The sequence below is a fragment of the Schistocerca serialis genome, chromosome 2 (genome assembly GCF_023864345.2).
Source record: "Schistocerca serialis cubense isolate TAMUIC-IGC-003099 chromosome 2, iqSchSeri2.2, whole genome shotgun sequence".
Lineage (NCBI taxonomy): Eukaryota > Metazoa > Arthropoda > Insecta > Orthoptera > Acrididae > Schistocerca > Schistocerca serialis.
Window position 1 is genome coordinate 232,156,245 of NC_064639.1, and position 11,615 is coordinate 232,167,859.

The 11,615-nt window shown below is 41.4% G+C and overlaps 1 protein-coding gene across 1 annotated transcript; it reads right to left on the bottom strand.

The window, feature by feature from the left end:
• Positions 1 to 8,138: 8,138 nt before the first annotated feature.
• LOC126455866 (uncharacterized) lies at positions 8,139 to 9,005 on the bottom strand. The gene has a single exon (XM_050091626.1). It carries the CDS (start codon positions 9,003 to 9,005, stop codon positions 8,139 to 8,141), a length of 867 nt encoding a protein of 288 aa, XP_049947583.1.
• Between the last annotated feature and the right edge of the window lie 2,610 nt (positions 9,006 to 11,615).

Consider the following 11,615-nt stretch of genomic DNA (forward strand, 5'->3'; position numbering starts at 1 on the left):
GGTTTCCGTATCGTCTCAGAATATAGATGTTCATACCAGACATAGGACAGTGTTGTGTTTTAACGTTGAGTGGCTCCCCGAAAACCCGCTTGCATATTTCGATAGATAATTTCATGCAAGCCAACAGAAGTGTGGAGCAGAACAGTACGACCGCCGCGGGATTACCAGGTACGTGGTGTGGACAGGGCGCATGGTCACGAAACGACAATCAGTTAAAGGTACACCCCACCCATTTGTACTCCCGGGCGTGTTACATGGCGACCGTGACGGGACTTGCAATTTTCGTTAAGAAGTACCGCATAATTAACTGGAGTGTGAACTATATGCGTATAAACAGTGATTATTGTTTTCTATTATTGGGTGACGTCAATCGAGCTCTGGGATGTGTACATCAAAGAACTTGTGACACAGTGTATATACTCGTCCGATCAGTGACAGTGCAAAGAGCTATGCTACGACGTAAACATACTCCACTTTGGTGCGTTTTGACGACGCTAGCGGCATGTATGTGCGAAAGGGAACAGTTATTTGGCAGCCATTACGGAAGACGACGGTAGTGGCACCTATGGGCTAAAGTGAAAATGTTTTGGCAGCCATCACTATGTACGACGTGAGCGGTGTCTAGGAGCGACGCAGCAAATATTATCACGCTTTGCAGAGAGGGTGCAGTGCTGACAGCCGGACGGCGTCAACTGAGTTTGCGCTACGCAACAGCAGCGACTAAGAAGCCAGAAGACAACGCAAAGTAAGTCGCGCATCACAACGTTACCTCACCCAACTGAAGCAACCAGAGTAATTAACCCGCAGTGCAGATTGCATTCTATAATTACATAATCACAAACAGTTTTGAATTCTTTTGTATAACCAAAATTACGAGACTTGGCTTACTTGCCGATCGTATAGTAAAGTAAATGTCACTGACAGACCCTGTTTACTTACTGGTCTAATTTTAACAACAGTTAATACAATTGCAGAACTGTAATTAAGTTAGCTTACATTTCATTCTTTTTCTTCTGTTACTTGATCTTGTATGTTATGTGTGCTTCTGAGCACGAATTACTGCGTTGAATGCATACGGCGTTGTAGTTAGGTTGTGGTTATCGGCATCCATACTGTGCTTCTACGGGACTGATGACCTGAGATATTAAGTCCCATAGTGCTCAGAGCCGTTTGAACCTAATGCAGTGTCGCCACCAATCATGGAGACGCCAAAACTAGATGATTGTATACTTAGGCTTGACCTGTCTATTGTTGACATGCTCAAAACATTATTGAATGGTAACAAACAAATAGGGGAGGACATTAAGCACCAAAGGCATGAAAACAAACAATTAAGGGAAGATATTAAGCTACAGAGGGAAGATATTAGGCAATCGGTAGAGCAGATAAACGTACGACTCAGTAAATCGATTGACGAGACGAATGAGGCTCTGAGGAAGCTGGCTGAGTCAAGTCATCAAAGGATAGATGAACTTACAATTCGGTTTGAGGAGAACGTTGCAGGGAATACTAAACGTTTTGAAAAGGTAGAATCGGAAGTCAAAGAAGAGAAGGATGAACTTACTAAAAAGTTTGGAGATTACGGTGAGCATTTCGAACAACTGGATGAGGAATTGAAACACTGTAAACACAGGATATCAGCTGTTGCGCTAAACCAGGATGCATACGCACGGCGAATAGAAGAGGTGTACAGTAAGATAGGCAAGACTAAGGAACAGGTCAGTCAGCAAGTGAAGAGCGAAGTGAAGTCACTATTACATGATGGAGGTAGGTTAATTGGTATACAAAATGATGAGGTCTTCCTTGGTGTAGGAAATTTTAAGAACTTCGAACCAAATGGGAGATAGCATCCTAAAGAATCCTTAGATCAATTTAAGGGTGTGTTACCTGAATTATGGGACGAGCAAAGAAAGGTACTCTTCGTTGCAGCAAGATTGGTAGGTGAAGCTGGTACCTGGGGTATGAGAATAGGACATAAGTTTACAACCTTTGCTGAATTTGAAAAGGAGTTTTTGCAACAGTATCGGTTAAGACGGAAGCAAAATGAAGTACGTAACAGTCAATACCAGGGTAGGAGTTTTGAGAGGGGGCGTGACCCGAACTTAAAGACATTTTTTCAAGATTATTATGAGAGGAACTTGTATTTAGATGAACCGATAACGACAGAAGCAATAGTGTCTCTGATCATAAGTAAACAGCCAACTAGAGTTCAGGATAAGTTGCTAGCGATCCCTAAAGATGATGTAGAGGCAATGAAGTCAGCCTCAGGACATTTAAATTCGTTGTATGAGTCACAAGGAACAGGAAGAGGAAAAGATGATAGGAGAGTATGAGGGAACAATGAAACCTGCACAGATACCCATTCAAACAATGGCAATAGGCATAGTGGACGGCACTGGAATAATTATAATGACAGGAGACATTACGGTGGTTTCTGTGTCCTTGGTGGTCACAGAAGCGACGGTGGCGACTATGGATATCAGAATTCAAGGCACAATGCATCGGATGACCAGGTGCAAACTGGAAACATAGCAAGTGGAAAGCGTATATAACATATTTTTGAGGGTGTAATCAACAGCAAAAAATACCTCATGCCACAAGGACAAACACCAAGTGGAAAACATTAAACTATATTATAGTGAGCGAGATTAATAACTGTTTGTTCTGTGTGACATGTGTCTGAATCTGCATATATGTCAGCTGCTATTGTCCTTAAGTACAGACATTAATTTCTGATTATTATGAGGTTTCATTAGGACACTAATCGAGTGAGATTCAATCAGGATGTGTTACTACCATATGCATTTTTTTCTTTCTTTTCACTTTCTAAATGTTTAACCTAGATTATATTTATTACATTTTCTCTTGCCCACACAGTGATATGGTTCGAGTGATTACTAGAGTCTAGTGTATACAGGTTGTGCTATCCAAACGTTTTTTTTTCATTTAGAAGTTTCTTACTAATCCTGCTTAATGATTGCTATTAATTTTTGTACCATTAACTTGGCAAATAAATTTCACTTAGAGGACATCCATGTATTTTACTTCTCAATAGCGTATGTGTTTATTATGTCATATAGAACATCGTTATGTCTACTGTAGTAGTAACAGACTAAGGCTAAGTTGAATAGACATTGCTAGGGCAACACTGAGAGCTCCGTTAACCTGTTTCATGTTCGCCAATGGACGGATTACCGTGAGGCGAGAGTGGCGAGCTGACGACTATACTGCACATCTGCTGGTCGGCGCAGCATCGACGCTACAGTCACTCCCCACCCCCTTTCAGTGCAAAGAACGCTCCCTTGTGATGCAGTGTTGTGAGTAGTGAAGTAATTTTTTTTTTGTTTATTTCTTGACGGCCAAGTGCTGATGAAGGTTCTCTAGTTTTTGCCTAATAGTGACACCAGTGATATTGTCTACTTGGAGTAGCAGTGAAAGCGTGTGTTTTTCTACTACTTTTCTTCTCTCTTTCTTACAGGCACCTGACTGTCATATCTAACCTATTGTATTTGTAAACTTTTCTATTTCAGGGACTTAATATTTTTGTGTCTTATTGTATTAACTCCTAGTTTAGCCACTCTATTGTAACTATTTTGCTATACAGGTCGCACTGTAGGTAGGGTTCTTTTACAATGTAAAATTTGCTATTAGACAACTGTTCATTTCTGTTTCTATGATTATGTGTAACTCATGTCTGGTCCATAATGTGGCAGTGGTATATACCCGTGGGATGGGGCAGTATATCTCCTAGCCCTCACAACATCTCCTTAACACCCTTCAGGAGGGAATTATCTAGATTTTTCGATAGTCTCTTCGACAATTCGAAAACCTTTCGTGCGGGAATGTAAGCGTATTGTCATATCGCTGGCTTACTTGTGGAGTATCTTTGCGGGCAGCCGCGTCTGTAGTGAGTCGAGTGCGGGACACGGTACTGTTATGTTGTGTAGTGTGTAGCTTTGCATGTGAGAGGCTTTTTTTAGTATTCACGTTGAAGTGTTGCTACAAGTGCTGCTACAGTAAAGTGATTAAATATGGAAGTAATTCAGAGGGAAGTGCGTCAAGATGTAATTAAAAATGAGCAGTGCCGCCGATAACGTATTTGGGTATCCTCTCGTTGCGTGTCGCACTGTATCAACCATCCGCTCCATGTTCGATCTCCCGGAATGAACTGTTGTGAATCAGTAGAAATTAGTTACCATAAAAGAGTGCAGTCAAGTGCCAGTGTCTTGTAGCGAGCGTGAGGACATGTGTTCGATCATCGCGTTTCCGCATTATCAACAATCATCCGCGCCGCGACGGTTACGCGCACGCTCGTACAAGTGCGAACTGAAAACTGAAAAATTAACTTTACGAACACTATTATATCATCACTAGTGACAAGGAGGACTATTACCAGACATTTGTACGTGTGACGAGCGTAAGAACTTTCGTTCGATCATTCGGCTTCCGCATCATCAACAATCACCCGCGTCGTGTCGGTTACGCGTACGCTCGTCTGAATTATTTTGGACTGTTAATCATCAAGATTGTTAATTGGGATAAACATTTACAATTTAGAGTGTAAACAGTGCAACCTGTGGTTTCCATATCGTCTCAGAATATAGATGCTCATACCAGACATAGGACAGTGTTGTGTTTTAACGTTGAGTGGCTCCCCTAAACCCGCTTGCATATTTCGATAGATAATTTCAGGCAAGCCAACAGCGGTGTGGAGCAGAACAGTACGACCGCCGCGGGATTACCAGGTACGTGGTGTGGTCAGGGCGTACGGTCACGAATCGACAACCACTTAAAGTTACACCCCACCCATTTGTACTCCCGGGCGTGTTACATTAGGAGTGAGGCCTTATAGAATTTTGTGTAGTAAATGGGTTGTGCACGGATGTACTCATGGGTGGTTTCTTTTTGAATGATTTTAGTCATACTTAGTTATGTGTAGAACTGTTAATGCGATCTGGTTATGCAGGATAGAGCGGATCAGTTTATGTTTGTGGAGGGGGCCGTCATCAGTTACTGTTAGCTGCTCAAAACACACAAACTTTTATTTTCCTAAGAACTGCTTCATTACACATTGCCTCAAAAGGATCAAATTAAAACAATACGGCTGAAGGCATAGTTAACAAAACTTGCGATAGCTCCTGGGATGAAGGCCCAAAACCACAACAAAAACAAGAATGGCTGAAGGCCCGACCAGAAGGTACAAAAACTGCTTTAGAGAAAACACGTAGCTGAAGGCCTCGCATAAAAAATATTTCACGTAAATACTCGGCTGAAGGCCACACACAAGACGTTGAACAACTGAGGGCTCAGGGCCGGGATAACAAGAATTTCAGATAGAGCAAATTTTTCAAAAAATTAGTTTTCAATAAATCAATTTTCAGAATTTTAATTTAAGACCGCTGAATGCGTTATCTTAAAAATATTTCACGTAAAAACATTGGTGAATGCCACACACCGGACATTGAACAACTCAAGGGCCTAAGGCCTGGATAACAAGAGATTCAGATAGAACTAACTTTCAAAATTTAGTTTTTAAACAAATCAGTTTTCAAATTTTAATTGATATCAGCTGAAAGCCTTATCTTAAACATCAAACAAACTAAATTAATAGTTAGCTGAAGGTCTCGCACAGTACATCAGATTAAATGAAAAATTTTAGAAAAATATTAAGTAACTAATGTTTACTGCTTCGTTAAATGTCTGACTTACGACATAGATTATGGAAAACAGTCACTGCTTTTTGGGTGTGGTTTTGTAAGATGTTGAATAATTCATAAAAAACAATGTTGACTGCATCTTTTTCAAATTTTAGCAACCAGAATAAGAAGCAGAATGAGATTTATCTCACAGTGTGAATAATGTACATCTGTGTACTTTGTTGTATGAAGATGGAAGCAACACATCGTAAATAGCTTAATTAATGTGTAGTTTATAATACTCGAAATAAAGACCTAAAATTACACAACAACTATCTACTCGCGTAGTTATTTACAAGAAATAACATGACTCTACGAAAGCTGTGGCTTCAAAGAACATAAAATATGACCTACATCACTGACATTAAAAGTGAAAATTTTAATGTAATGTGGCTGACAGTATACATACACATAAATAAACACTTAAATGCGATGTATTTGTATAATTTCACCTGCTGTCAAGTAAGTGAAATACGACACATCATGAGTTATAAAATGTACCATTATCCTTATTTCACATCTAATTATCGTCGGGTACCAACATTTCGTGTGGAGACATTGTACATACTGGAGGCTATACGGCTAAATCATGTTTACATATCTAACTAAATAAGATGCAGTGTAGTAAAGAGGGTCTCCATACAACTATATTTCCGCTAAGATTCCAATAATATCCTTAGAGTCATCCTGGGTGGCGCAAATGAAAGTGGCACAGAGAACAGAGTTCAAAGGCACAAAGAAGCACAGCAGAGGGAAGAGAATATAGTACTAACCTGACCATAGTAGATGTTGAAAGTGATCACCATTCATCTCTTGGCACTTCTGATCCCTTGTTAGCAAATTGCTGAAGGTGGATTTGAAGTTGAACAGGTGGAATTGTTTCAGTCTCATCTGGAATATTCTGCTGCAGTTCTGAAATACTATGAGGGTTGTTGCGATACACCTTACGCTGAAGGGCTCTCCACACAAAGTAACTGCACACTGACAGATCAGATGACTTGGGTGGCGAGCTAGGACTACGATCAGGCTGACCTTTCCACTGCCGTACTCACTTTGAAACAGCCTGTACTATGTTCAGAACCGGTTTGGATCATGTGGCGGGCGTACACGTGATGTGCTCGTCACGGGATATGATGGTATGCATACATTCACGTCCAGCCTATCCACTAGTCTGAGCAGCTTTTATTTGTGTTTCACATATAACTATATCTTTTCTGACAGTCAGACGTAAAAATTTTCGATCTGTAAATCATGCAGTAGCATATTGTATGAGTTACAATAACTGCGTGATGAACTTTATGGAATAAATAGGTAACGCCGTTGTTTGTATTAATTCCAGTCCATGTACCACGCATTTATATGCACAGGGCTATTGTTTTATAGCTACATTGTGGGTGCCAAAAGACTTCTTTTCGACTACAAGAAGGTACATTTATATGTATGGGACGTTTCTGGCTTGGTCTATTATGTGTTTATGTTAACAGTTAGGTGCTATATTTCTTCAGCAGAAACTTAAATCAAAATGAAATTGTAATATGTACAGCAACAATAAGTAGGAACGGAGTTACATACATTTTATTGCGTGGTAATGGACACAGACAATGGAGATATTTACACTAAATCATGACTCAAACCACAATTCCTAAACGTAAGTTTTATTTACACGTTTCACCAACACAATCCAGGTTAACAATACTTCCTAGATCAAGTGTCTCTCCCGTAACATGAGTGATTCACACGAATTACCATTGCAACATTTGCTCAAAATCTGTGCTTCTTCCATATCTGCAATAACTTTTATGTCTGTTTAGAGTGATCTCAGGGAAAAGTGGGTGTGATGGTGATTCGTGCCTCCAGTGAAACACATAAGCTATTGTTACAGTTCGTACTGGCGATATGTCATATTATCACAAAGACCACATGTGGTCAAATTTTCTGTAGATACTACATTAACCTGCCCTATATTTAAATCAGTCTGTGTTTCATTTTGTGTAATTTTAAGAATTCCTTCACAGTTTATTTATTTATGCTATTCGTTAATTTAATGCGACAGTTGTGGTACAATATTTGAACAAGATTGGTGATGGCTAAGATTTCGTCTGCATATTATACTTAATGAATGCAATATAATAATACCTGCAGAAATCATTAGTGTATAGTGTCTTACCTACATTAGTCACTTCCAATCGCTAAATTACATTCAGGTCTCAATTGCCATCTGCGATAACGTATGAGCTCACATTAGCATATCACAGTCTACTCATAGCAAAAGCAAACTCTTATCGCAAGCTAAGCTGCTTCAACACAAGCTCTCAACTGTGTCTTGTATGTTTCTACTATGTAAACGTACCAGCCAGATGAATAGCACTTAAGAATTACCTCCATTCGTGAGCGGGTTACGCTGCCATTTACCATTACATATGTTGTTCACACAGCAGGAGCTTACTGTGCCGGGGTAATCTGAGCCAAGATGACGACGTAAGTGACGACAAGGGCTAGTGTTGACACCAGCAGCCGGCGGTCGACCGTGAAGAAGCCGGCGGCAGAGAAGCGCAGTGGAGGACTGTGTACCAGGAGAGGCAAGAAGGCCTCCAGTTCTGGACAGCGACCTTCATACGCCACAGAGGCCCTCAGGAAGAGGGCAGTGGAAGCAGCCGCCTCTTGTTCAACCGCCGCACACGACAGCGCGACGGTGGACAGTCGTAGCCAGTGAGTCGCAAACCACATGAATGAGTTGCCCACCGAAGAGCTGAGGTGCAGCTGTGAGGTCCACTGAGGCTGCAGCTGTTTCAGCAGCACTTCGTAGGCGCTTCGAGTGGAGCAGCACACCGACTGCGCAACAGTGACAGCCACCTGCGCTCCGAAGTTGTCCTGCAGCAGCTGGGCAGCGCGACCCAGTGCCAAGTACGCCTCTAACAACTGGCGAAGTCTGCTGGGAGGTGGAGACAGTGACCTCGTGGGTCGAAAAAGCGGCGCCGGTGTGTGGCGCGGTGGGACAATCTCAAGCAGGCGGGAATGCAGGAAGCGGAACCGCGCCCACAGCTCGAGTTCCAGCAGAACGAACTGCAGCGTCACCAAAATGTCGAAGAATAAAAAATATATTATTAGCAGGCACGAATACATTCGGGCAGTCTTTAGACCACTAGTGGCGAAAACTGCAACTGCCACAGTCAGGTATACAGCCAGCAGGAATCCTCCCAATGTCTTCATGTTGTCTTCTTTCTTCGACTGTAGATGAGCATCTGTGTACTTCAGCTCCTTGAAGTAACGCCGCAGGTTTTGATGGTCAGTTACAATGCATACCCCCATCGGTAGCACCAGCTGCAAAGATGACAGAGTATCTGTGATTGTGTATGTAAAAGTAATTAAGTCTGAGATGGAACGGTATACCATTATGTTTGAAGCCAAATTCACCATTATGACAATCACTGTTACTAAGAACCAGAAAGTCGACATTGTCATTAATATATTGCAAACATTGTTCTTGCAAAATTTGGAACACGTCTTGTATCTACTTTCCTTCGTGAAAGAAATCAGCCCAAATATCCTCCACAGTTCGTATATCGGTTCGAAGCATACACGAAGAATCATCCGATTCTTCCCGTAAGCCACGGGCATTGCGTTTAATGCAGATATGTAGCTTAATGTCTACCAGTGACAGTGAGAAATCTCAGAAAGAAACGAAGCAACTGAGGAAACTTTACAAGTCCTTGTATCTCCCTAGCAGTGGAACTTTTCGAACCGGAGTAACATCACTAAATGCCTAAATTCAACTCACGCTTGTCTGTGTGTAAATTGCCGCAAGACTGGCGTGTATTTTCATAATCGACGTCAGACTTATCAGCTTGCCACAATCTCATTTACTAATTGTCTATTGATGTCTAAAGTGAATTGCAAACGACTACATTAACCAATACGCCCCCCATATTTTTATACTGTTGATCAATAGCCTGTACTCGGGTTCTTTACTGCCATTTTTCCAACACGTCCCACATTCTTGATGTGATTACTCCAGCCTCTAACTGGAATACGTTGTTCATTGTAAGTTTTAGTCTTGCTGTAGTAATAATCTAGACATTTTTCCATTAAGAACTGCTGTTCTTTACTAAAATATTGGTCATTGCATATTTATTCATTTGTATCACAGTGGTTGGGAAGGGAGCGAGACTGGGTTGTAGCCTCTTACCGATGTTATCTGTATATTGAGCAAGGAGTAAAGGAAACAAAAGAAAAATTCGGATTAGGTATTTAAATCCATGGAGAAGAAATAAAAACTTTGAGCTTCGCCGATGACATTGTAATTCTGTCAGAGACAGGAAAGGACCTAGAAGTGCAGTTGAACAGAATGGACGGTGTCTTGAATGGAGGATATAAGATGAACATCAACAAAAGGAAAACGAGGATAATGGAATGTACTCGAATTAAGTCGGGTGATGATGAGGGAATTAGATTAGGAAATGGGACACTTAAAGTAGTAAGGGGGTTTTGCTATTTGAGGAGCAAAATAACTGATGATGGTCGAAGTAGGGAGGATGTAAAATGGAGACTGGCAATGGCAAGGAAAGCGTTCCTGAAGAAGAGAAATTTGTTAACATCGAGTATAGATTTAAGTGTCAGGAAGTCGTTTCTGAAAGTATTCGTATGGAGTGTAGCCATGTATCGAAGTGAAGCATGGACGATAAGTAGTTTGGACAAGAACAGAATAGAAGCATTCCAGATGTGGTGCTACAGAAGAATGCTGAAGATTAGATCACATAACTAATGAGGAAGTATTGAGTAGAATTGGGGAGAAGAGGAGTTTGTGGCACAGCTTGACAAGAAGAAGTGACCGGTTGGTAGGACATGTTCTGAGTCATCAAGGGTTCAGAAATTTAGCATTGGAGGGCAGCGTGGAGGGTAAAAATCGTAGAGGGAGACCAAGACATGAATACACTAAGCAGATTCAGAAGGATGTAGGTTACAGAAAGTACTGGGAGAAGAAGAAGCTTGCACAGGATAGAGTAGCATGTAGATCTGCATCAAACCAGTCTCACGTCTGAAGACCACAACAACAAAATCACAAGATACAAGAAACAAAAATTAACTAGCATTGATAATGCTATTCAAATGTAACGTTAGTGTGTATTTCAAATCACATATATATGTCGTGCTTGCATTATAAGAGCTGCAACTTTTCTCAGACAATTTCCCAAATCACTTACACCAAACCATTGTATACGTAAGACTATGATTAATAACATCAGCAGCAGGGGATGCCGAAATACAGAATGTTGCCGCTCTGCTGAGGGTGTAGTTGTTCATTACGCACCTACGGAAGTGGGAGGCCATGCAGATGGGATGACTTGCTTACCTCCTTCGGCTGTCTTTTTCTCGTAAGCAAAAACTAGTCCCTATGCCATATGAAATGCGAACAGTGGCAGGTCGTTGCTTATTCTAGTACTTCGAAAGCGTTGCCTGAAATGAATTCTTCTAACACAGTAGGTGGTAGTGAGCTCCTTTAAGAACAAGAGAGAATGTATTGACACAGTTGTTTTATAGTACCTAACTCTTACTGGGGAAGTCGTTCAGTACAACGGATTCGAGAACCATCCAGGGACCAAACAAGTGCCCTCAATATAAAGGTCCACGCAGTCGTTGCTCGTCCTCGGTTGCCGTTATTTATGGGAAACTTGTCTTAGGCTAGACGAGCAGTGGACTTTTTCGCTGCGCCCCAATTATGTATCCCATTGTTGTTCTTACACTTCGCGCCCACAGAAGGCTAGTTCGTGGCGGCGACGAATATAATGGGTCAGGTTTCAGTTCCGTCGTGTTGCTGAACCTCACTCAATTCGCAGCCAGCTGGTTGTGTGCGCGAAGACGTCATTAAGAGTGCTACTTCATCTTCTCCTGTTGCAAAACAGGAATGTGGGTAAATTATAT